General features: G+C 45.4%; 1 protein-coding gene across 1 annotated transcript in view; it reads left to right on the top strand.

Moving 5' to 3' along the window:
- Positions 1 to 27,751, top strand: part of NUP85 (nucleoporin 85) — a 231,098-nt gene that overhangs the window by 111,203 nt on the left and 92,144 nt on the right. The window contains exons 7-11 of the mRNA XM_082271221.1: positions 2,451 to 2,572; positions 11,155 to 11,289; positions 18,904 to 19,026; positions 19,150 to 19,281; positions 19,366 to 19,472. Coding sequence (XP_082127347.1) covers positions 2,451 to 2,572; positions 11,155 to 11,289; positions 18,904 to 19,026; positions 19,150 to 19,281; positions 19,366 to 19,472 — 619 coding nt within the window. The remainder of the gene's footprint in view (positions 1 to 2,450; positions 2,573 to 11,154; positions 11,290 to 18,903; positions 19,027 to 19,149; positions 19,282 to 19,365; positions 19,473 to 27,751) is intronic.

The raw sequence follows: 27,751 nt of genomic DNA, 5'->3' as shown, positions 1-27,751 counted from the left end.
GGGGGGGTAAGGGTTTACCTGTCTGCCACAGAGTCTTTTAAAAAGTCTGATTCCCTGTTTGTCCTTCCTGAGGGACCTCGGAAGGGTTCGGCTGCATCCGCAGCAACCATTTCTAAATGGATCAGACAGACGGTTGTTCAGGCCTATTCACTCAAGGGTCAGGTTCTTCCTTTCCCTGTAAAGGCACATTCTACTAGAGCTGTCAGTGCCTCTTGGGTGTTTCGCGGCGACCTGGTCGTCTGTGCACACTTTCACAAAATTCTACAAAATTGATGTGATGGCATCCTCGGTACTTCCTTTGGCTGCAAGTTTTGAGTGCGGCGGTTGTTTGAAGAGACGTGTTTTTTTTCTGTCTCTTCCTGGGGTGTTTTTTCTTATTCTGGGTTAGCTCCTGTTTGAGCTTTGTTGCCCTGTTGGCTCAGTTGTTTTTTTCTGGCCTGGTTGATATGTTGCCTTTTCGGTAGGTTGCGTCTTCCCACCCCTCACACCTGCACTTCTCTTGGACGTCCCACTCGTGAAGGCTGTATGAGGGGCTGTGACTGACGGAGGATGTAAGAGAAAATAGAGTTTATGTAAGAACTTACCGTAAAACTCTTTTCTCTGAGTCCTCCGACAGTGGCAGCCCCCACCCCTCTGGTTTTTTGGATCTTGGGGTTATTACCTTCAGGTACTGCTTACTAATAAACTGAACAGTGGTAACTGGATCAGGATAATGGCTGAGGGACGGTCCCCTGGAGGTGTGCTTAAGTGTAGAAAGTTTTTTTTTATTAACATTTAAAACTGCCTAGCTTGCTCCTGCAGAGGGCACCGTTACCCACATGTGAAGGCTGTATGAGGGGCTGTGACTGTCAGAGAAAAGAGTTTTACGGTAAGTTCTTACAAAATCTCTATTTTACATATGTGTGTGTGTGGTGGGGAGGTGAGGGGGTGTGGTGGGGAGGGTCTCCAACAAAAAACGGGTGCAAGTCCCAATGTGTGAGTGAATGATCAGAGGGGGACGCTGTGCAGCTCTATTATACAGATTTGTGGGGCGATCTCACCGATACTTCTCTCTGTAGATTAAGTGCCTGTAGATGAGCGATCTATAGAGAGAGGAGTATCAGTGAGATTGCCACATAGATTCCTATAACAGAACCGCACAACGCCCCCCTTCTGATCATCACTAACATTGGGACTTGCACCCGTTTTTTGTTGGAGACCCTCCCCACAACACCCCCTCACTTCCCCCCCGGGACCTCTATTACATAGTTACATAGTAGTTAAGGTTGAATAAAGACAACAGTCCATCCAGTTCTACCTGTGTAGGTGTGTATGTGTCAGTGATGATATTAATTTCTCAAATCCCTGAATATTGTGTTCTTTGAGATGCACGTCCAATAGTCTTTAAAAGTATTGATAACTCCCTGCTGATACCACCAATTGTGGAAGAGAGTTCCACATTCTTACCGCTCTGACACTGAAAAACCCCCTACGTAGCTTGAGGTTAAACCGCTTCTCCTCTAATCTCATTGTGTGGCCAGGTGTCATCTTAAACTATTTAGTCTAAGAGAGTGTATTTCCTATGCTGGGATCGCCATTGAAGTATTTGTAAATCGCTATCATGTCCACTCTCAGGTGTCTTTTCTCCAGGGGGAAAAAGTTAAGCGCGTCTAATCGCTCCTTGTATTTAAGGTCTTCCAATCCCCTAATTAGTTTAGTTTCCCTTCTTTGGACTCTCTCCAGTTCAAGCACGTCCCTTCTGTGGATTGGTGACCAGAACTAGACAGAATACTCCAAATGTTCCCGGACCAGAGTTTTATAAAGTGGCAGGATTATAGTTTTATCTCTTGAATAAATCCCTTCTTTATGCATGCTAATATTCTGCCGCCTTTGGCAGCTGCAGCTTGACATTGCATGCTATTGCTTAGTCTATCTTCCACTAGGATCCCCAGATCTTTCTCCATCCTTGATTCCCCCAGAGGTTCCCCCCTAGTGAGTAGTTTGAGTGCCCCTGTTTTGGCACTTTGTCAAAAATTCCCGAATTCCCTCTTTCTGAAAATGTTGGATACCTTACTGCATCTGGTTTCAATACTTCAGAGTCTCAGACCTGGAATAAGCACATAGCAAATGAAAACTAGAGGAAAGTAATGATTCCATATCCATAGTTTTGTGCTAGGTCAGTAACAGAGTATTGAAGTGAAAGCATCAGCATGGTAGTATCTGTCTTTATAGACCACTGGACGATCGTGGCCCTTTTTAAGTGGTATTAAACCCAAAAGCAAGCATGTATTATATTGCAGCTAATCAATTCTTAGATGTGATGGCTGAATTATTTTTCTTTCTTTTTATTTTCACCTGGTGTTCTGAACACCCTTGGATGACTATAAGCTGCTTTACACCCCAAGTATTCAGTAGATCAATTAAAAATGAGTTTAAAATACTCACATCATTTCTCTTGTTTTGTATTTCAGCTGGATCCCTCTTGATACTGCTGTTGGATTGGGTACGTGCCCATGTGTCTGAAGTAGACAATATAGTTCAAGATGTGCTCCAAAGTGAAAGTCCCCCACAGCATGACAAGTTTTGGGATGCGGTATGTGTTACTTATTTGGAAGATTATTATAATAATTGAGATCTGCTGACTGCAACTATGTTCACAGACTCTTTGTACAAGGGCTTGGTGCCAGATTTGGAATTTATTTACGGGCCTGTTCTGTGCTTGAACGCTGTAAACATAATTGGTATTTGAATATGATCTGAACAACCCTAAGGTAATGAAATGTTTATGGCTATTTGGCCTTTTTCACACATTAAAAATGCTCCCCAAACACCCTATGTGTGTTTGACACACGGCAAACGCATGTCGATGCATTTATGGTGCGTTTATCATAGACTTGAATGGAAGGAGTTCAGATGCTTCAACTCTTTCCAAACTCCACATGAAGCTTAGTTTTTGAAGCAGAGCGACACTTGTGATAATGTGAACAGCACTGTGTACTCTCAATTTTATGAATCCTGGACCACTTTACTAGGAGCTTGAGGAGAGTTAAAACGTGTCTCAAACTCCTGCTTTTGATGCCAGTGTGAACAGGGCCTAATAGATCTATGAATTACTTGCAAAAGGGTGACTGTTCTGGAAAGGCAAGGTTGGGAATATTGCACTATGCTGAAGAAGATTTTAATATACAGAATTGTAAATGATTCTATAGTGGAGGATAAAGTTTTCTGTGCTGAGGAAAGGGTATGAAAGTGGACAGTGCAGAAGAAATGCTGGAGGGAATTACAGCTGTGAAGGAGTGCAATGGGTATGACAGCGGGGGCAGTATGTGCAGGAGATGATTGGTGAGAGTATACTCTTGAAGAGGGGCTGGCAGTAAACTTTGTGTGGATGAAGAGAAGAAGATGCCAGAGAATATACATTTCACAAGGTGCCAGAGAACATAATGTGGATGGAGGGAGGAGGGGAACTGCCAGGGAACACAGTATTACCACTGAGGTAGAGTGGTTGTTGGTAGGGATGCACTGATACCCAAGACTGAGTGCGAGTATCGATACTTTTACTCAAGTACTTGCCGATTACCAATTACTGATACCATGTGGTGCGATTTGATTCCATACAAAATGAATATCCTCAAATCGCACTGAAAATAATTGCATGTGATTTTAATGTCATTCCGGTCTTAATCACATGTGGTTTCCAGCACCGCTCCTGTGTGAACCAAGGTTATACAGCACTGATGTAGCAGTGGAAGTCTTTTCCTTCCCTGTCGCAAAAGAGAGAGTATGTCAAGTGTCCTGAAAATCAAGTGGCTGTACTTGAGAACCAAAAGAAGACTCTGGTTGAGGAGCTGAAGGCAATGGGTTTACACAGGAGCGGTTTATGAACCGCTTGTGATTCGTACATGAATTGCACTGCATTCCTGTTAAAATCACTTGCAATTCTTTGCAGTGCATTTTGAGCCCATTCATTTTGTATTGGCTCCAATCACACCGCACCGCAGGTATCGGTTTTGGTATCTGAGCATTTGCATGAGTAAAAGTACTCGTGCAAATGCTTAGTATTGGCACCGATATTGGTATCGGTGAAACTCTAATTAGATAACCTAATTGAGTGGGAGATACCGGTTAAGAGGTGCAACACTGGAGATATGTTTAAAATGTTTCTGTACGGTGAACAGTGTGTATGCTGGGAACCTGTCAGCATTTTAGGGCAGCATTCTGAGAGAAGGCATAATGCTTTCCTGATAGATTTATTCCTGCTGGCCAAATCCCCCAGCAGTGAAAGATTTCGTTTTTTTTTTTTTTCCTCCACCCAGTGGGAAGATTGATGCATGCTCTGTGATTAGTAAACAGCTGGTCACTTTGGGTATACACACATCAGGCGATCCACAGAATTCGCAAGCATATTTGACATCCATAATCCAGTTTGTTTGACAAGTGTGATTATTCTGTTCCATGTTTGATCATGATTCAGCATTCTGTGCCCTGGCCCACTTGAAGTTACTCTTGTAGACTACAGAAGGCAGAAATGCAGCTGCCCAGAATGTATTGGCCTCCCCAGTCACCAAGGAGGTAAATATAAAGACATTGTGCTGTAATACAGGGCTTGACAAATTTGCCTGAAATCTAGGAGCCAGCTAAAAAAGTTAGGAGGCAGTTTTTTTTTAAACTAACAACCAAGCTTTATTTAATAAAACGGATACTAAATTTACACATAAATACGACTAGAACCCCACTCTCCTCTATAGCACAATTGGATGGAAACAGACTGTCTGTCTCTTTCCATCTGATGCCATCTGATCCGATCCACGGGATGGATAGAAAATAGAACCACCATCCGTCTGTTTTTGGCGGACAGGATCAGATGGCAGCAGATTACTGCTCCATAGAAGAGAATGAAGGGTCCGATCAGGTCTGCCTGAAAAACTGATAGGCGGACCTGATCAGACAGCCCGTGTGAAAGGGGCCTTCGGCTGTGGCACGGTGATGAGAAAAAAAGATATATATATATATATATAATTTTTTTTTTTTTTTAATAATTAAAAAATAAACTAATAATAACCACACTCCCTGTCCACTTACCTTTAAGCAAAGGTAACTGGACAGAGAGATGAAGCCTGCAAAAACTTCCCTCTCATCTCCTCTTTGGAAGGAGATGGGAAGGCATTGAGAACAGGCATTACTCCCGGCCACCACAAGAGGGAGCCAGTTCCCCTAGTTTCTCATCTCACAGAAGAAGGCCGAAAAGCCGGGGCCTCAATTTTTGGACGGCGCGGAAGTCCGTGCACTCGTGGAGGAGGTGGGGGCGCAAAAGGGACAGGACACCTCCTGCAGGGCACCCCAGGCGCTAGGTCGCTAATTCTAGTCGCAAATGCGACCTGGCGCCCGGGGTTTGTCGAGCCCTGCTGTAATACCATTGGAACACCCAACATTTGTGATAATAATGCTGTGCACCGCCCCATTTCTCTGCTTTTTAAGTATCTTGCTATTAAAAGTAGCCTTTGTGTAACTTGTGCATCCGATGCTAAACCCACTGCTAGGAACCAGGGGTCCCAATTTTGAAACCTTTCTGTAAACCGACCCGATGTTGGAACACTGATTCCTACCTCATTAGAATAAAGTTCACCTGGTTTCTCTATTCATCAGAAGTTGGTGGGTTGGGCACAGCTGTTTTTGTTCTTACCTGTTTTCCTTGTAACATCCTATGTGAGTAACCAAACCTCTCATATTTTCCTTTTAACTTTTGCTTGCTTGGAACAAGTTGTACACTTTAGTTGCAGTGTTGTGCATTATTCAAGGTACGCTTCAAATCCCCAGAGTGTCTAGTCTGTCTCAGGTAAGAGAGGATAGCTAGATCAAGGGATGTCTGTGAATGCCACGGCCGTCCTCGACTCTCCCTCCTTATTGGCTTACGCTGCTTTCAATTAAACTCAGCCAAATAGGAGAGAGGGGGTGGGGCCAACTTGCGGCTCTGTGTCTGAATGGATACAGGGAGCTGCCGCTTGGCTCGGGTATCCCCATAGCAAGCTGCAGGCTGTGGGGTCACTCAACAGGAGGGAGGGTCCAGGAGCTCTAGCCAGGGACCTGAGAAGAAGAGGATCATCCGGGCTGCCCTGTGCAAAACCACTACACAGGGCATGTAAGTATAACATGTTTGTTATTTTAATAGAATCAAAAATGAGACTTTGCAATTACTTTGAGTACATTTTTGTGTGTGACAAATGGACAGTATAGGGATGTCCTTTATTGCTAGCCTCTAGCTGAATAGTGGTAGTGGCCAATAGAGTTCATTTACACTAATGCTGTATGCATGTGAATGGGGTTCGGGTTCATGGAGAACTGGGCTAGCTTCTCAGTCGGCTACTGGCTCTTTAGTAAGGACGGGCTGCACCTTAATGGGGACGGGACAGCTCTATTGGGGAGGAAGATGGCCACAAAGTTGGAGGGGCTTTTAAACTAGGAGTTGGGGGGGGGGGGGGTGCAGAGGTAGCCTCAGTTAGGTGGGAGCAAATGACAGAAGTTTACAGTTGAGGGCAACAGCGACAGTAGGTCCGTAACGTTGACAATTGGGGGTGCCATGTGGACAAACCCCATGCCAAACAAGAAAAAAAAATAAGGCAATATTCACTACCCACTTCCACAAAACTATGAGGGGTATATGCAAATGCAAGGAGCCTAGCGAATAAAATGAAAGAATTGGAACTCTTATTACGTGGGGAGGACATGGTGGGAATAACTGAAACTTGGTTTGACCCCTCACACAACTGGCTGGCCAATATCCAAGGTATTCTGTGTATAGGAAGGACAGGGAAGCAAAAAGAGGGGGAGGGGTATGTCTCTATGTCAACATGTAAAGGTGGTCGATAGGGGTGATATTATGGAAGGGATGAGCACGCAGCTTGAAACCGTGTGGGTAGAACTCCATAGGAAAGGAGAAAAGGGGAAAGTAATTGTGGGGGTTTGCTATAGGCCGCTCAACCAAAGGGAGGAAGTAGAGCTGGAATTTATATCACTGTTGGGTAACACTGCAAAGCTGGGACCTGTCATCATATTAGGGGATTCCAATTATCCCCACACTGACTGGGAGGTGGGGGCTGCACATTCACCAAAGGCCCGTCTCTTCATGGAAACCTTACAGGACAACTACATGTCTCAGTTGGTGGAATCGCCTTCTAGAAAAAATGCAGTGTTATTAATCACTAATGACCCAGATCTAATCTCACATGTAGGAGTACGGGACAACTTGGGTTCTAGCGATCACAGGATGATCACATTTAGCGTTAATCACAATATAGCGAGGCAAGTAGGCAACAAAAGAACCTTAAACTTCAGAAGGGCAAACTTTCCCAAACTGTGCTCAATGATAGAGAAAATAAACTGGGACCAAATCCTAGGAACACTGGCCACGGAGGAAAAATGGGAATGCTTAAAAATGGGAATGCTTTAGGAACATAACCGCTTGCCGACCGCCGCAAGTAAATTTACTGCGGCGGTCAGCCCCTCACAGGCAAAGTGACGTTAATTAACGTCACTAGCCTGGGAGGGTCTGGGGAGCGAGCGCACGCCGCCGGAGGCGCGCTCCCGCGCGGTCACGGACCCATCCCCCCCACCCCCGCGCGTGTGACCGGCGGACCCGATGTCCTCCGGTCACTCGGCGATCGTCGGGGTAGAGGGAGAAAGTCAGGCAGCTTGTGTAAACAAGCTGCCTGTCATTCTCGGTGTAAATACACTGATCACACGGTTCTACTATGTAGAACCGTTGATCAGTGTCCTTACACCTCAAGTCACAGCCAATCACAGTAAGAATCACGCCCCTAGGGACACACACAGCCCCTCCCTCTCAAATAAAGTTAACCCCTTCACTACCAGTGTATTTTTACAGTAACAGTGCATATTTATAGCACTGATTACTGTAGAAATGTCACTGGTAACCCCAAAAGTGTCAAAAATGTCAGTCAAGGGTCCGATCTGTCCGCCCCAATGTCGCAGTACCGCAAAAAAAATCGCAGATCACCGCCATTACGCGTTAAAAAAAAAAAACAACAAAAATGACAAAAATCTTTCCCTTTGTTAGTAAACGCGATAACTTTTGCGCAAACCAATAAAAATACGCTTTTTGTGATTTTATTTTTTTTACCAAACATATGTAGCATAAAACAAATTGGCCGAAAATGTTAAAAAATTTTGATTTTTACATTTTTTTGGGGGGGGGGGGAATTTCATATAAAAAAATTTGAAAAATATTGTTATTTTTGCAAAATTTACGCTATTTTTTTGTTTATAGCGCAAAAAGTAAAAGGCGCACAGGTGATCAAATACCACCAAAAGAAAGCTCTGTTTGTGGGAAAAAAAGGACGTCAAATTTGTTTAGGTACAGCGTCGCACGACCGCGCAATTGTCCGTTAAAGTCACGCAGTGCCGAATCGCAAAATACCCCCTGGTCGTTTAGCAGCCAAATCCTCCGGGGCTTAAGTGGTTAAACAAAAGCATCTCACAGTGCATCCCAAGGGGAAATAAATTTAGAAGAGCCAAAGCCAAACCTGGCTGGCTAAATCGTAATGTGAAAAAACTTATTAGGGAAAAAAATGGCGTTCAAGAAATATAAATAGGAGGGGACTGTATCCACTTTTCAGCATTACAAGGAATCAAATACTAAATGTAAATACGAAATCAGAAAGGCCAAAATTAACTTTGACAGACTAATAGCGGAGGATAGCAAAATGAACCCAAAGAAATACATTAACAGCAAAAGAACGCAGACAGAGCATGTTGCACACATAATGAACGATGAGGGGAGGATGGTTACAGAGGACACGGAGAAGGCAACTGTGCTAAATGCTTTCTTTTCCTCAGTTTTTACACAGGAAAAGGAGGGGTACACTGACCATGACTGTATCGGGAGCAGTACTGCACTGGACTTGCCGATATGGCTAACAGAGGGTGAAGTCAGGAAAAGGCTGGATAAAATTAAGACTAGTAAATCACCAGGCCCAGATGGCGTACATCTGAGAGTACTCAAATAATTCAGTAAGGTTATATCTAGACCACTGTTCCTGATCTTTGCTGACAGGAATTGTACCAGGTGATTTGAGGAAAGCTAACGTGATACCTATATTTAAAAAGGGCAGAGGCATGTCCCCAGACATTATAGGCCGGTCAGCCTGACATCGATAGTATGTAAACTTCTGGAGGGGATGATAAGGGACTATATCCAAGAGTTTGTGAAAGACAACAATATCCGCAGTAATGAGCATGGGTTTACAAAAGGGTGTTCTTGTCAAACCAATCTATTAACATTCTACGAGGAGGTGAGCTGTGAGCTAGATAGGGGGGAGACCTGTGGATGTGGTGTACCTGGACTTTGCTAAGGCGTTTGATACAGTCCACCACAAACGCTTAATATATAAAATAAGGTCTGCAGGCATCGACCACAAGGTCTGCTCTTGGATACAGAACTGGTTAAAGGGGCGTGTCCAAAGGGTAGCAATAAATAATGTATACTCAGACTGGACTGGGGTGGAAAGTGGGGTCCCCCAAGGCTCAGTCCTGGGACCAATCTTGTTAAATTTATTCATAAATAGCATTGAGGACAGGATCAATAGCTCAATATCAGTTTTTCAGATGACACAAAATTGAGCAGGGCAATAACTTCACATAGTGAGGCAGGAATTCTACAGAGTGACCTGAAAAAAAAAATCGCAGAGTGGGTAACTACATGGCAAATGAGATTTAATGTGGAGAAGTGTAAGTTTTGCATTTGGGGACAAAAAACATAAAAGCACAATATACTTTAAGGGGGGAACCTCTGGGGGAATCAAAAATGGAGAAAGATCTGGGAGTCTTAGTAGAAGATAGACTTAACAATAGCATGCAATGTCAAGCTGCAGCTGCCAAAGCCGGCAGAATATTGACATGCATAAGGAAGGGGATGTTTTCCAGAAATAAAACTATAATCCCACCACTGTATAAATCTCTGGTCCGACTGCATCTGGAATATTCTGTTCAGTTCTGGTTGCCAATCCTCAGAAGGGATGTGTTGGAGCTGGAAAGAGTCCAGAGAAGGGCAACTAAACTGATTAGGGTATTGGAGGACCTAAAATATGAAGAGCGATTACAAGCGCTTGATTTATTCTCCCTGGTGAAGAGATGCCTGAGAGGGGACATGATAGCAATTTAGAAATACCTCAATGGTGATATCAACAAAGAGAAAAAAACGATTCAGTCGCAAAGAATGTATGAAGACACGAGGACAAACAATGCAATTAGGAGAAGCGATTTAACCTCAGACTGCGCACGAGGTTCTTTACAGTAAGGGCTACAAGACTGTGGAATTCTCTACCACAAATGGTAGTTACTGCGGGGAATATGGCTGCTTTTAAAAGACTATTAGACGTACATCTCAAGGATAAAAACATTCGAAGGTATGGGAAATTAATATGTCCACACACACCTACACAGGTTGAACTGGATGGATTATTGTCTTTATTCAACCTTAACTACTATGTTACTATGTACTCAAACATTACATGCATTCTGTGTAGAGAGCACTAACACTTCTGTGCTGTGTGAATGAGGCATAATGACACTAAGTCATAATACATAATGTCTCTGATCACCCGCCATAACTCCTGAAGTAGGGAGACTGTAGAGCAGGCATCACTAAATGGCGGACCGGGGTCCGGATCCGGACCCAGTTAATGTCTCATCCGGACCCCTGCGGTCCCACCCTTTAGAGTCTTTCTGCCCACAGCCATCACCACTGCCAGTCTCACAGAGCCAACAGCTGGAGGCAGGACAGCTATAGACAGAGGACGGGGGCTATCCAAGTTAACAAGCAGGCGATTGGTTGCGAGGATACAGGGCGGTCATTGCATAAACATGCGATTCGGACCTCTGCTGGAAGAATATTTTATTGACTGGACCTTTGTAAATTTTAATTCAATACCCCTGCTGTAGAGCTTGATACTATGTCACCCTAGGTATCCACTTCCAGTTAAGAGAGTAGAGGGTATTTGGACAACAAAGCTAGAAAGATGCTTTGGGAAGGGTCCTCCCTATTGATATTTCCGTAGCCGAAACTTTGGTTCATACAGGTCAACAACAAGATTCTTAGGAAACGAGATGGTATTCTATATGTAAAACTATAATCTAATATATGGTTTTATATTTCTGCAGATAACTGGACTTGTTTTGCAAGGTCGAATAGATGAAGCACGACAGTTGCTAGCCAAAGAAGCTGCTGCTTCTTTAGAAACAAGGAGCATGTGCAGAGCTCTGGATGATCTTATGAAGAAAATGCCAGTTCTTAATGTATGTTCTTTTTTTCTTATTTGGTCAGTGCTGTATTTTACATTTATATGCGTTGTCTTGCTCTCTATTCCTCCTTTTGTGCTTTCTTTTCTCAAATTGGATTTTATTATGTCAGTGCAATCAAGTAACTATAAGACATTGTGCACATTGCAGCTTAAATAGGTTGTAAACCTCCAAAAAAAATAAATAAATAAAAATTTAAAAAAAAAACCTGAAAGACAAAGGCATAATGATCATAATACATCGCATACTAGCTCATTCTGAAATACTTTCCTTAGAACGATGCCTGCTCACCGCTGACACGGCCGACATGTTTACCCATCTTCCTTCTGGGTTCACGTCCTCCAGCCATCTGATTGGCTGGAACTCTGATGACGTCACTCCCGCGCATTCGCGCAGTAGCCGCCGTTTACGGCACAGGACTCAGAAGGAACGGCACGGACAGCCGTTCCTTCAGTGCACATGCGCCAGTGATGTCAATGGCTGCATGCAAAGTAAATATCTCCTAAACGGTGCATGTTTACGAGCTGTTTACAGTAGGGATGCACCGATCCGATATTCGGATCGGATATCTGCCGCGATACTGCTGAAATAGCTGGATCGGTAAAATTGGCAGATCCACAGGCCGATCCGGGGTTTCGTCGCAGCACCTACGTCATTAATCAGCCTCAAGTGTGTGTCGGGTATGGAGTGCGCCAAAGAGTCTGCAGTGTGGAGATATTACACTAGTTCCACAGCTGTTTGCAATGTCCGCAAAGTAAATGTTTTGAGGGGAGGTGGTATAACTGCTAAGCTCAATACTACTAATTTAATCAGGCACATCCAGAAACACCATGCTAAGGAGCACGCTGAATTCCTGTAGCTCAACAAAACAAAAGGAGCGGACAATACAGCCCAGCAGCAACAAACTTTGCAGGATGCATTTCAACGACGTGAAAAGTTTCAGATGGAAAGTTTGAAAGCATCAGCAATAACACAGAAAGTTTTGGAATTCATTGTTCATAGATGCTCAACCAATGTCAGTTGTAGAAAATAAGGGCTTCTGTGGCCTACTGGAACACTGGGAGCCGAGGTACTCTCCATCACGCAAGTAGACCGCAGTGCCAGAACTGTACAAAAAAGTTTGCGAACACGTCTCAAAAGAGATTAAAGATATAAAGGCTATTACTACAGATATATGGAGCAATGTCGCTTTTAAGTTTAACAGTCCACTGGTTGGGCACAAACTTTACACCGCACGGTGCAATGCTTCAAGCTTTCATGGTTCACTATATACTTGACTAGTGGCACATTACTTTGAATAAAGTGCATGTCATACTCGGACAATGCAAGCAACATGAAAAAAGCCATAGACAAAATGGGGGTACGGAGCTTAGGCTGCTTTGCTCACAGCTTGCAGCTTGTAGTCAATGAGGGACTACTGTCACAACGGAGTGTGAGCGATGCCATTGCAATCGGTAGACAAATTGTGGGGCATTTTAAACATTCTCAACTTGCATATTCAAGGCTGCAAGATATCCAGCTCCAGATGCAAATGCAACTTAAACGCCTGCAACAAGACGTCAAAACAGGGTGGAATTCTATGTACTTGATACAGAGTCCTCTGTGCTTACATTGCTGACCATGATGACCTGCCCAGTACACTGACCACTAACCAGTGGGCTTTGCTAGAAAAAACAAGCATTGTTTTAGCACCATTTGAAGAGCTAACAAGGAAAGTAAGCTCATCGACTGCCTCCACCGCTGACGTCATTCCAGCGGTCGCTGTCCTCAAACGCATCCTTGCTAAAGAAGGCAATGCAGATACTGGCATAAAGACAATGAAAACAACCCTGCTTCAAGCTGTCAACAAACGCTTCAACACTGTGGATGATGAACCCCTATATGCACTTGCCACCCTGCTGGACCCGAGATATAAAGACAGGTAAGTGAAGATTGTGTAACCTAACTAATTATTACATTAGCCCATCAAGTGTTAGAATTTCTAATGTTTAAATTTACAGTCAGCAGCATGGCATCTCATCAAATATAGTAAAAGACAGTGTTATTGTAGAGAGGAGAATAAAATATATCTATCATGTGTATATATATGTATATATATATATGTAAGAAATTTGAATGATAATGACAATTACATTAATAAATCATTTATTTAAGTCTATATGTTATATAGACCTAATAAATGAATTTAATGTCATTGTCATTCATTATCTGACTATATTATAGATTTTTTTACTCTCCACAACCACAATAACACGTCTTCTACTGTACCTGATGAGATGCCATGCTGTAAATTGAAAGATTTTGAAATTCTAACACTTGATGACACTAAAAAAACTGGTGGTTGATTAAATTTATATATATATATATATATATATATATATATATATATATATATATATATATATATATATATACAACTTTTACTTAATCAGCCTCAGGTTTTTTTAGTGTCATCAAGTGTTTCATTTTTAGCCTGACCTAGGTTTTATTTCTGTTTCAGATACTTTACAAGTGCACAATCTGCAAAGCCTGCAAAAGATGCACTGACAGGGGAACTAGAGGAAGACTTGAGGAGCAGCACAGCTGGAGTATCACAGGCCACAGAACCACAAGACAAGGTCCCTCAGGTGGAAGCAGCAGCACCGAGCAGCTTTATGCAAGAGTTTGACCACATTGTGGAGGAGTTTGAACTAGATCCCAGTGCAGCAAGCAGCTTGAGTCCTGCAGTCCAACTGCATGGCTATTTTGCAGAGAAAACCATCGCTGCCTCAGACAACCCATACCAGTTCTGGGGAGTCAACAAATACAGATTACCTTGTCTTGCTGCCACTGCCACAAAATACCTCTGTGACCCCTGCACTAGTATAGAAAGTGAGAGAGTGTTCAGCACAGTTTCCAGCATTGTGGATGAGAAGAGAAATAGACTTACAGCAGAGAGAGCAGAAATGCTTGTCTTTATGAGATAGAATTTGCCATTGCTGTTGATTAAGTGACCATTCACTGGTCATGTTTGTGTCATGTGTGAATCAATCAACTTGATCACACAAACAAATGGCATTTGTAACGTAAACGGGTAGTCCAGTGTCACTGTCACATGCCACCATCAAATTGTGTGATGGTGGTGTGACACTGGACTACATGTTTACAATATTCTATTTGTATGTGTGATCAAGTTGGTGTTGTTCGACCAACTTTTTAGTCAGGTCAGACTCAGGCTGCTATGTTGTTGCTGGCTATGTTGTTGCTGGCTATGTTGTTGTATTGCCCCCTGCACTAGTAATGTAGAAAGTGAGAGAGTGTTCTGTTCTGTTCTGTTCAGCACAGTTTGTGGATGAGAAGAGAAATAGACCACAGCAGAGAGAAGAAATGCTTGTCTTCAATCATGAGAGAGAATTTGCCATCGCTGATTACTTAAGTGACCATTCAGGCCATGTTGTGTCATGTCATCATGTGTGCCTGTGAATCAAGTCAACTTGATCACACACAAACAAATGGTATTTGTAATGTAAACATGTAGTCCAGTGTCACTGTCACACGCCACCATCAAATTGTGATGGTGGTGTGACACAGGACTACATGTTTACAAATTTACATGCTATTTGTATGTGTGATCAACTGATCAAGTTGTTTGTTGTTTGACCAGCTTTTTTAGTTTATTCTCACTGAGAATTTCTCAGGTTCAGCTGCTATATTGCTGCTACTATGTTGCATTTTATTTAAATTCCTGTTTGCAGGATTTTGCACTTAATATTTTTTACAATGTTTACTGTTTGATTGCTATTGTATGTTCAAGCAATAAACTGTTTTTTTCTTGTGGGTACATTTTATTCTTTGAGTTTGATTACATGATATTTTGAATGCACAATTGTTATAAGGTATCTGCCGATACCGATACTGTTCCGGAAGTATTGTTTCGTTATAACATCACAAAACAATACTTCCGGATCGGTATTGGCAGATACACAAAGCCAGGCATCGGTATCGGGACTAGAAAAGTCGGATCGGTGCATCCCTAATTTACAGTTCCTATAGGTAAGCCTTATCATAGGCTTACCTATGGGTACAAGTTACAGAGGAAGCTCCTTTTCCTCTTTAACCACTTCAGCTCTGGATGGTTTTACCCCCTTAATGACCAGGCCATTTTTTGCGATACGACACTGTTGCTTTAACTGACAATTGCGCGGTCGTGTGACACTGTACCCAAATAATTTTTCTTTTTTCCCACAAATAGAACTTTATTTGGTGGTATTTGATCACCTCCTGCGGTTTTTATTTTTTGCGCTATAAATAAAGAAAGAAAAACACTATTTTGAAGAAAAAAAAATAAAAACTTTTTTTTACTTTCTGCTTTAAAACATTCCCAATAAAAAAAAAAAAATCAAATATCAGTTTATGCCAATATGTATTCTGCTACATATTAGGATTTTGTTTACAAAAATAAGTGTATATTGATTGGTTTGTACAAAAGTTATAGCGTCTACAAACTATGGGTTACATTTATGGACTTTTTATTGCTTTTACTAGTAATGGCGGCTATCAGCGTTTTTTTTTTTTTTTTTTTGTTAAGTGGGACTACGGCATTGCGGCGGATAAATCTGACACTTTTTGAGGACTAGTGACACTAATACAGTGATCAGTGCTAAAAAAAAAAAAAAAAAATGCACTGTTACTGTATAAATGACACTTGAAGAGAAGGGGTTAACACTAGGGGCAGTGAAGGAAAAGAAGAAAAGAGAAGCTGAAACACAAGATCTCATTCCCTCCCTGACAGACCAGCAGTCTGCCTTGTTTACATAAGCAGACCGCTGTTTGGTCATTCCGCTGAACGATCGACAATCCCAGGCGGCAAACGCTGATTGGCTACCGCTGTGTCCAACCACTGAAGGAGCGGCGCGCGCCCCCCCAAAATCACATGCATGTACTTGATTTTGCGCAGCCGGGCCGCCCTGCTGCAGTATATATGTGGCACGCGGTCCGGAAGTGGTTAAGAAAAGCTCAGTACAGCGTTTGTTGTTTTTGTTTGTTTGTTTTTTCTGATCTAAAATACAGCCTATTGGTTACGATGTGTCTGAACACACAGATGCGTAAACAAGCGCTGCATATTCTTTAAAAAAAAAAATTCTTGGTAAGTATTTTGCGCCGATACGTGCAAATTTGCACAAATATGCGCATAGAATTTCCATAGGAATGTATCCTGTGCATGAATGTGCAAACGTGCATATACGCGCATTACAAACCCCTGACATTACATCGAGCTCAAACATAAGAACTGTGTGCTAGAGGCCTAACATTGAAAAAAATTATCCTGTCCACACTGTTAATTTTGTTTCATTTTTGAAATATAAACAGGGGAACATTATTTATAAATCAAAGCATGTAGTATCCCAAGTGAAATGAGCCAGTGTTTGATCTATGGTGTAGGGCAGCCTTCATTAAATGGCGGCCCACTGTCCAAGAACGGACAGCACGATGCTTCCGCCCGGACCGTCAGGCCGCCACCTACGAGCAGTCATTGGTTTGCTGGGACCGCGAGTGTCCCAGCAACCAGTGACGTCCTGTGTGTGCGGCAGCTCCCGGTGTATGGCTCTCACTCCGAGCCGAGCCGCGAGTTGGGGGCGTGACGTCATGTGTGCGCCCCGCCTCCCTGCGGCTCCCAGCTCTCACTCCCAGCCGGGCCGCAAATTGGGTGTGACATCACGTGCGCCCCGCCCCCCTGCTGCTCGCGGCTCCTTGCTTGGTATATGGGGCACATTTTAAAATGGATTGCTGATGAGAATAATTGTTTAAAGTGCACACTGTTGGGTATATTATGTTAAGGGGCACACTGATGGGCACATTTTGTTGTGCCCATCAGAGTGCCTGATAAAATAAAATGTGCCCATCACAGTGCCCCTTAACATACAATAGGTAGCATGCTGATGGACACTTTTTATGTTAAGGGTCACGCTGATGGGCACATTTTATGTTAAGAGCAACACTAATGGTCACATTTTGTTGTGCCTATCAGCGTACCCCTAACATAAAATGTGCCCATCAGCGTGCCCCTTAGCATAAAATTTGCCCATCAGCGGGATTCTTAACATAAAATAAGGGGCACGCTGATGGGCACATTTTATGTTAGGGGGCACTCTGATGGGCACATTTTATGTTAGGGGCATGCTGTTGGGCAAAACAAAACGTGTCCATCAGCGTTGCTCTTAACATAAAATATGCCCATTAGAGTGCACCTTAACATAAAATATGCCCATCAGCGTGACCCTTAACATAAAATATGCCCATCAGCATGCCCCTTAGCAAAAAATTTGCCCATCAGCGTGACCCTTAACATAAAATAAGGGTCACGCTGATGGGCAAATTTTATGCTAAGGGGCACGCAGATGGGCACATTTATTTATTTTTTGGGCACATTTATGCTATTAGGCACACTGATGTGCATATTTTATGTTAAGGGGAACTCTGATGGGCACAATTTATGTTGGGGCACACTGATGGGGACAACTGATGTAAGGGGGCACTGTGATGGGGACACCTGATGTAAAGGAGCACTGTGATGGGGACACCTGATGTAATTAGAGCTCTCTGCCGGGAATGCCTGATGTAAGGTGGCACTGTGATGGGAACAACTGATGTAAAGCAGCACTGTGATGGGGACACCTGATGTTAAAGGGCGCTCTGCCAGGAATGCCTGATGTGAGGTGGCACTGTGATGGGTACACCTGATGTAAAGGAGCACTGTGATGGGTACACCTGATGTAAAGGAGCACTGTGATGGGGACACCTGATGGTAAGGGGGCACTCTGACGGGAATGCCTGATGTAAGATGGCACTGTATTGGGGACAACTGATGTAAAGGAGCACTGTGATGGGCACAGACTTGAGATTCGGACCTCAGCCCAAAGAAAGGTTTAGTGACCGAACCTCCTTGAATTCCAATTCATTACCCCTGGTGTAGGGCATGGGTGTCCAACCTTTTGGCTTCTCTGGGCCACATTGAGTTTAGAGAAATTTTCTCAGGCCGCATATAAAATATATACTATAATTTAAGGTATATAAGTAATAAAACGCCGCAACGCCCTTCTCGCGCTTCTCCAATCATACTTGCATAGATGGATGCAGCATCAGTCCGATGCTGCATCTGTCCCCTGGCGACTCTACACTGAGAACTTTCTGACAGCTTTGTGAGCGGAGTCGATCAGCAGCTCTCTGCTCTGCCTCCTCCTCGCTCAATGGAGCGCTGGGCTGTGAAGGGGGGGCGGAGAGGCCGCCTCAGGCTCAGTGGCTTGCTGAGAGGCTGAGCCGGGTGTTGGTCCAGGCACCTGGCTGATCCTAACTGCCATTGTCATGATGATGCAGTGCCTGGACCGACTTCTGTGGCGTCAGCAGAGAGCAGACTTCAGACCACTCTGCTGAAAACGGATCACAGGAGTGCATCTCCATTGGAGATGTACAGCCAAACGAGCTTTGGCTGTACATCTGCTTAAAGTAGGTTTTACTGTTGGATATCTTACGTTCTCTCTAGCATTCCAGGGCAAGAAAAGAAAACCTACTCTGCAGCATGTTAAGGTGTTTTCACATATTCGTCGTGATTTTTTTTTTTTTTTCTTGCTTTAGTCAACAGGGTCTCAGACACTGACAGAGTTTGAACTAAAGTGGCAACATTGGCAAGAGGTATGTGCACGCCATCTGCAGGAGGGAACCTTTGCATCTAGTCCACCTATAGAAACCATATGTAAGGTTAGTGTTCTGCTTGGAAATTCCATTTTTGCTTATCCTTTTTTTTTTTTTCTTTTGTTACAATAGTAGATGTGCAATCCTCTGATGGATCTGATTATTCTGCTCTTCTGCCACCACCAATAGGTATTACAGGGTGATGAGGAAACTTTGCTAATGAAAAAGGATCTCATGGCTACGTGGTATCATTTTCTCGTTTCACAATTGCTTTTCACTTACCCAACAGTGAAACCGACAGAATTGCATTCCTATGCTCAGGTAACAGACCACATTTAAATTCTTTCCTCCTTGAATGTAACAACAATTTTTGCAGAATTCATTCACAGTTGTCTCTCCTTTCAGGTCTGTTTAAACCTTTTTTCGGCCAGTGAAAGTGATCCAGAACCACTAGACAGTATCCTACTGGCTGCATTTGAGCTAGACATTCATCAAGTCATCAAGGAATTTAGGTAGTCTTTTGGCACTTTTTTTTAGTTATCAGTCCATTGAAACTTGGTAGAAATGGTGCATTGTTACCTAACCACTTAAGCCCCGGAATGTTTACCCCCCTTCATGACCAGACCATTTTTGCGATATGGTGTTACTTTAACTGACAATTGCACAGATGTGCGATGCTATACCAAAATACAATATTCTTTTTTTTTTTTTTTCTTTCCACAAAGCGCTTTCTTTTGGTTGTATTTGATCACCTCAGCTGTTTTTATTTTTTGCACTATAAACAAAAAAAAAAATACATATTTAAAAAAAAAAAAAAAATAATATATTTCTCTGTCGCTCATTGACAGACGGAGTCTTCTTGATTAATATCAAATAGGGTTATGCTGCCCTCTACAGGAGTAGGACTAGGCAGAAGGAAAACGTTCTGGCCACACCTTAGGGGCAGTCCCAGAGGGTATATCCTCTCTCTCTCTGCTCCAGGAAGTCCAGTTTTTTTCTGTCTAGTTAGGAGTAAGGACCTAAGTTCCTTGCTGGGATCTTTTGGTCCTGGCAAGATTTTTTAGAAACTTTTTTAGGCAGCTTTTTTCTCCAGTTTTTCCTGTGAGATCTTCAAGCAAGTATGCTGAAACTGGGCGACGGGCTGGATGCTGAGATCCAGTGGTCACCCCAGTCAGCCTGCGAGCGCGTGCAGGCCCTAGCTCCACGCTGGGTCGGCCGCGACATAGTCCCACTGGACAGGGACTGACCCTGCGAGTTAAACGTCTCGCCTGGACGCCAACGACCAGTTGGAAACTGAGTCACGGCGTCCGTATTGGTCGACAGCCAACCCACTTCGGTGGAGAAGGGTTCTGTCAGGAGTTGGCGCCCGCTTGGTTCCGGTATGGTGAGTAAAATGTTCCCCCTCTCCCCCTACGGGTGTGTTGGTGGACGCGGGCCCCTCCCTGGGATGGTCACTATCCTATAACAGGTGTTACAAATCCCCCATTTGAGTGTGATTTTGTGTATAAGAAACCAGGAGGCTTGGTTTGGGAGCTGACTATCTAAGGTCACTGTATGAGGGTGCACTGTTTAAGGACCATGACTGAAGTCAGTGGCTGGCATTACTGTGAATGATGGCCATGTATGGGGGATAGATCCTACCTGATCATAAGGCTGCAATACAGGCCGAGGCCTGGGCCTAGATTACCGCCATCCGCAGGCCGCCATCCATCCGCAGGTCCCATCCTCCCACGCCTCCCGCAGGCCGCACAGGCCGATACCATCCTCCGCAGGCTGCACATTGCAGCAGGCCGCCGCCATCTTCCCATAGGTGACAGGCTGCCGCCATCTCCCGCAGGTAGCGCGAAGCCGCCATTTTGGCGTAGCCTCGTGTCTCCTGCATGGGGGCGGCCATTTTGAAAACGCCCAGCTACCTCGAGGAGGAGCAGGGCAGCGCCGAGAGGTGTGTAAAGGGGCGGAGCCGCCTCCTTTACCCGGGAAAAGTGCTAAAAGACTTCCTGTCTGTAACAAGACAGCGCTGAGAGCAGGTGGATAAAACTTCTGTGCATCAGGTGGTGAGCCTTGGGGTCTCTCTCTCTCTCTCTGTGGGGTCCAGAACAGGTACACTGAGGGGTGCTGTTGCGCTGGGGGATTACATTTCTTTGCAATTATTTTTTTGTTTGCTGGCAAGTGTCTTGTATAATCATGGACCCTGCCACACATGTATCCCCACCTGATCCCTTTGAGGTGGCCGCAGGGCCCTCCAGTACCCCACTTGTAATTGATGCATTATCTACAGTTTTGGAGTCTTTGGTATCCCGGGTGGAGGTGGCCTGTCAGGGACGGGGGTCAAGAAAGCGACCCCCGCCTACCCCTATTTCATCTGATACTTCAGATTTGGATTCTGAGCTGGTCACTGCAGCTGCAGGTCCCTCCTCTGGGGCTGAGGTCTCAGGGAATGTCTCCTCAGACAGTGAGGAGGATGTTTCTGCCTCCGCCATAGCGCAAGAAGAAGCGTTGGTGGACGCACTAGTTGTGGCTGTCCGGGAAACCTTAAGATTGGAGTTTACACCGGCAGAGGTAACCGAGACGGAAATTCCCTTTGGTACTAGTAAGCCTACCAAGATGGTGAAGGTTTTTCCCTTACCCAAATGCTTTGGTAATAAGATTAAGGAGGAATGGGATCATCCCAAACAAACTCTTGCTATTTCCAAACGCATTGCTAGGCGCTATCCGTTTGAGGAATCCCTCATTAAAAAATGGACGGTACCACCAGTGGTGGACCCACCGATTTCCAGATTAAATAAAGCCACTGTTATCCCGTTGGAGGACACGCCGTCCTTTAAGGATCCGGTGGATCGAAAGGTGGAAGCCGAATCCCGCTCTGTTTTTTTCCCTGATAGGATCAGCCTTTAGGCCAGTGGTGGCCATTGGTTTAGTTTCACAAACATTGACAGAATGGGCCAAGTTGTTACGCCGTGACTTAAAGGGGAGAGGTATCCCCCCGGCAGCATCCGATTTGATGAAGCAGATCATACAGGGACTACAGTACATTTGTGACGCCGCTTTGGACGCAACTCCCTTGTTAGGGCATGCGTCGATGTCAGCAGTAGTCCTCAGACGCGTGTTGTGGTTAAAGTGCTGGTCGGCGGATCAAGGTTCCAAGAAAGCCTTGGCTAATCTCCCTTTTCAGGGGGATCGCCTGTTTGGGGCCACCCTAGATGAGATTATAAAGGATCTCACTGGGGGTAAAAGCGCTTTTTTGCCACAGACTGCTAAGGGTAAAGGACCTCGTAACAGACGAGGACCTTCCTTTTCCGCTCATAAAAGGTTTGTTCGCTCCGCTGGGGCGAGCGAGAAGGGCAAAGCTCCTTCAGGGGGTTTTAAAGGACGCTGGTCGGGGAAACAAAACTCCGGCTCAGCCAAACCTGAAGATAAAACCAATACAGCCTGAAGGTACGCCCCCACCCATCTCTGGGGTGGGGGGACGTCTTCACCGGTTTCCAGATCCATGACTTTCCTGAATCCCGGACAAAGGGGTTCAGAAGGTCCTATGGTCGGGATTCAAGATCGAGTTTCGATCCCTTCTACCGGTGCGATTCTTCCCTTCCAACATTCGTATGCTACAGGGAGCGGTAGTTCCCATTCCTTGAGCAGAACGTTTTCTTCACTTTTTTCAAAGATCATTTCCAGTTCCCTCCAGGAGAATTCCTCGAAGGGAGATTATTTTCTAAGGGAATCGGGATCCCGATTCCCTGGACAATCGGATCCGGTTGAGCGAGCGGACCAGGGAGTCTCTGGTCTGGTGGCCTCGGTCTCCAATGCTTACCCAGGGGAAGTCACTCCTTCCGATAGTATCCAGGTTTCCGATGAATGTGTGGGAACTGAGAATGATCAGACTGTGTCTGATTTACTGGACCGAGCAGCTCCAGGGCAGCCCGGTTCGGATCCAGTTGGACAATGCCACGGCTGTGGCTTAGGTCAATCACCTAGAGGATTGGCAGGCAGATTATCTCATCCATCAGACTCTGGATTAAGGGGTAGGGTCCCTTCATCCAGGGGTACTTCACCAGCTGTGCCTTCATTGGGGCACCCTGGATGTGGATCTGTTGGCATCTCGGCTCAACAGGAAGGTGCGGAGGTTTGTAGCACGCGCCCGCGATCCTCTAGTGGATGCAAAAGGCGCGCTGATCGCCCTGTTGGGGCAGTATCAGCTACGGTATGCTTTCCATCCTCTCAAGTTTCTGCGGGAACTTCCTCGCAGAATAGAGGTGGAGGGAATTCCAGTTATCCTGGTAACTCCGGACGGACCTCGTCGAGCCTGGGACGTCGACTTGGTGAGGCTAGTCGCGGACGCTCCTTGGAGACTTCTTCTCAAGGAGGATCTGCTGTCTCACGGACGGATCTTCCATCTTGCTTTACAATAGCTGGCTTCAACGGCCTGGCCATTGAGACTCAGGTACTGAAGGACAAGGGTTTGTCAGCTTCAGTTATCCCTACTCTAATTAAAGCAAGGAAAGCGACTTCCAGCAAAGTCTATTATCGCACATGGAGGTCTTATATTGCGTGGTGTGAATCTCTTGGATTTCCCCCACGTACCTATTCGTGACCTGAATCTTGGCCTTTCTGCAACAGGGAGTTGAGCAGAAATTGTCCTTGAGCACTATCAAGGGTCAGGTTTCAGCATTAGCAATCTTCTTTCAGAAACCTTTGGCCACTCATTCCTTGGTGAGGAATTTCATCCAGGGGGTGCGACACCTGGCTCCGCCAGTGCGCGCACCCTTACCACCCTGGGATCTTAATTTAGTGTTGTCGGTTCTTCAGAAACCTCCCTTTGAAGATATTAGGGAGATTCCCTTGCTTACGTTATCCCAGAAGGTGGCCTTCTTGGTGGCTATCACTTCTGCATGCAGGGTGTCAGAACTGGCCGCATTATCTTGTCGTTCCCCATATCTGGTGGTTCATAGGGATAAGGTGGTTCTTCGTCCGAATCCATCCTTTCTTCCTAAAGTGGTTTCAGAGTTTCATCTGAATGAGGACATTGTATTGCCTTCCCTGTGTCCTAAGCCCAGCCATCATCGTGAGTTTGCATTACACTCCTTGGATGTGGTTCGGGCAATCAGGGTATACCTGAAAACTACGGACTCGTTTTGTAAAACGGATTCACTTTTTGTGATCACAGATGGCCCCAAAAAGGGGTTGCCTGCATCTGCCGCGACTTATCTCCAGATGGATCAGGCAGACGGTGGTACAGGCTTATTCTATTAAGGGTCGGAATCCTCCGTTCCCTGTTAAGGCGCACTCCACTCGGGCGCTTAGTGCTTCCTGGGCCTTCCGCCATCAGGCGTCAGTGGTCAAGGTTTGCAAGGCGGCTACCTGGTCGTCGGTTCATACCTTTACAAGATTTTATAAAGTTGATGTGATGGCATCGGCGGATGCCTCTTTTGGCCGCAAGGTTCTGCAGGCCGCAATTTGAGGAGACCGTTGGTCTACCTCGAGGGTTTTTTTCAGTTGGATTTTCAGTTTCTCATCCTTTGGTTTGATGAGCCTTTAAGACTTCTAGTCGGCACCGGTTGGGCCTTCTGGATTTAAAATTTGATTTCTTTTATCCCACCCCTCATTTGTGGCACTGCTTTGGGACGTCCCTATTTGATATTAATCAAGAAGACTGCGTCTGTCAATGAGCGACAGAGAAAAATGGATTTTTGTAAAATCTTACCGTAAAATCCTTTTTCTCTTAAGCTCATTGACAGACGTAGTACCCGCCCTCTGTTTTTAAGTTGGGTTGGGTTAAATTCTCTAACACTGCTTTGTGACATAACTGACTTCCTGGAGCAGAGAGAGAGAGGATATACCCTCTGGGACTGCCCCTAAGGTGTGGCCAGAACGTTTTTCTTCTGCCTAGTCCTACTCCTGTAGAGGGCAGCATAACCCTATTTGATATTAATCAAGAAGACTGCGTCTGTCAATGAGCTTAAGAGAAAAGGATTTTACGGTAAGATTTTACAAAAATCCATTTATTTTTATATATATATATATATATATATATATATATAGTCCATCGACAGACGCAGCCTCATCTCCATGAGCTGAGTGGGTTATGTTCCTCCCAACAGGAGTAGTCTAGGCAGGAAAATTTTAATGTACACGCCCTAGGGGCTGTCCCTCCAGGCATAACCCCCACTGCCACAGCCCAGCACATCAGTTTGTTTCTGCCTAGAGAAGGAGTAGGACCTAGGTTTCCTGCTGGGACTCCGGTCTCAGTTTTTTTTTTATTTCTTTTAAGAATATTTTACTTTTATTTCTCTTTTCTCGCTTGCTAGCTAGTGTTCAGGGAAGAATTTTCCAGGTGATCTGCAAACAACGTTGCTGGCTCGGGCTTCGAACTGGATAATCTAGATCCTTATGGTCCCCCCAGTCTGGCCTACGAGTGTTAGCAGGTTATAGTTCCGACCTAGATTTAGCCACGACGTTCCCTCTTTTCCGGAGGGGGACGAGCCTGCAAGTGGATGCCACGCGTCGACCTGGAATGCCCTGAGTCGCAGCGTACCCCTCGGCTAGCAGCACCCCCTCTTTGGGTGGGAGACAGTCTGCCCAGAGCGGAGCCCACCCAGTCCATGGTATGGTGAGTAAATGTACCCTCTTTGCCCCTGGTGGCCTTGGGGGGGATGTGGGCCCTCTCCTGGGGATAATGGGATTTGTGCCTCCCAAAAGATCCCCCTGGCCTGCCCAGTGCGGGGTCTGTGTGTCCTTCCCTCCCCCCTTAAGTGTCACTGCGGTGGCTGTGTGTCTGGAGTGCCCTGGGGTGGGGGGGGGGTGACATGGTACCTTGGGCTTGCTGGTACCTGTTGTGGTTTCTGAGGCCTTCATGTGTCTGTCGGTCCCTAGCCACATGGTTCGTTGTGAGCGCTGCCATCTTAAGTGTGGACAATGTGATTTTTTTTTTTCCCCCATAGACTTGTATGGGGCAGCTATTTTCCCTGTTGCTTCCTATTGTTTTGTATGGGCATCCATCTTTGTGTAGCCCTGGTGCTATAACCAGCAGTGTAACCTATTTCAGACGACATCACTTCCTGTGTAGTAATTTCCTGCTGCTGAGCCGAGGTCACTTCCTGCCTTTCTCTCCATGCTGCTGAAGGATTCAAGAGGACGGTTTGTCTGAGATGGTACAGTACTTGAGGTCCCTGCGGGCATATCCTTGCACTTTCTGCTGTCAGTTTGGTTTAAAGGGGCTCCCTGCATTGGTGGTGGACACCGCGATCGGAGCTCTTAAAGCGACAGTACATCGTTTTTTGAAAATTGCAATATGGAGTCCCAAACTGTGAAATCACCCCTGGACCCACTCTGTGCGACTCCCGGACAGTCCATATCGCAGTCGCTGACCGTGATTTCAGCAGCCCTGGACAGCCTGGCTACTAAAGTTGATTTAGTCATGAAAAAGGTTGATCGCCGAAAACAGCTGCTGCTATGGAGGTGTCCTCTGATTCAGAGGCTGATGGGGGCCGCCTTGGACGCCCCCCTACATGAAGGGTCGCTGTCCTTGTAGTAAGATGGTGGAGAGGACCTGTCTTCTGCAGCGTGGGAACGCGCCTTAGTGGAAGCCCTGATTATTTCAGTGCGGGATCCTTTAAAATTGGCCGATGAGCCCACGCCAGCAGGGACACGGGTGGCTTTTGGCTCTCAGAAGTTTCCAAAAGCTGACAGGGTTTTCCCTTGTCCCGACACCTTTCACGATATTGTGAATGACTAATGGCGGCGCGTTAAGCACGTGTTAGTGGTGCCTAAACGCTTTAAACGCCGGTACCCTTTTGCTGAAAAGGTCTCCAACCGTTGGACGGTGCCACCTAAAGTGGACCATCCTGTTTCCAGATTGAACAAATCTACTCTTGTGCCTGTGGAGGATTCCCCAGTTTTTACGGATCCAGTGGACAGGAGGGTGGAATCCCTTTCCTGCCATATTGATGTGCTGGCGGGTTCCATTTTGAAACCGGTTTTTGTGTCTGTGTTGTTTTCCCAGAAGGTGACGAAATGGATTAGGTGTTTGCGGGAGTCCTTGGACCCTGAGACTGTTCCTCCGGACCTCCGGAACAGCTGGATCTGTTAGACCAGGTGATTCAGGCTCTGGTGTTCCTGTGTAATGCGTCTATGGATGCAGCTCCCCTGGTGGCTAGGGTCTCCGCCGTGGGCATTGTTTTAAGATGCATGGTTTGGTTGAAGAGCTGGTTGGCTGACCAAGCTTCTAAGAAAGCCTTAGCTGATCTCCCTTTTTCTGGGAGACTGGTTGTTTGGCGACTCTTTGGATGAGTTAATCAAGGGCCTGACTGGCGGGAAGAGTATTTTTCTTCCTCAATCCTCCAAGGGTAAGACAAAGCGAGGTCCCTCCCCGTACAAAGCGAGGTCTCTCCTTTTCTGCTCATAAAGGGTTTTTTTGTGCCTCCGTGGCGCAAGAAATAGGTAAGCCGTTCAGCACTTCTGGAGGAGCTAAGAAGCCCTGGGGCAAGCCCAAGGCCGGGCCAGTCTGGTGCGGCAGACAAGTCCTCTTCAGCATGTGGGGGGACATTTGTGCTTCTTTCAGGAACCCTGGAATTCCTTCATTCAGGACGATTGGGTTCGCGAACGGATTTGCTCTTGGTACAAGGTTGAATTCTGGTCCCAGCCAGGGGACAGGTTCTTTCAGTCGAATCTTCACCTGTCTCCAGAGAGTTTGAATGATCTGCGGGAGGCTGTACGAGATGATCTGGCTCAAGGGGTGATTGTGCCGGTTCCTCTGCAGGAACGCTCTCAAGGTTTCTATTCAAACCTGTTCACTATG

This window comes from Pelophylax lessonae, assembly GCF_965119305.1.
Source record: "Pelophylax lessonae genome assembly, chromosome: 11".
NCBI classification, from domain to species: domain Eukaryota; kingdom Metazoa; phylum Chordata; class Amphibia; order Anura; family Ranidae; genus Pelophylax; species Pelophylax lessonae.
This window is presented reverse-complemented; position numbering and strand designations above follow the sequence as displayed.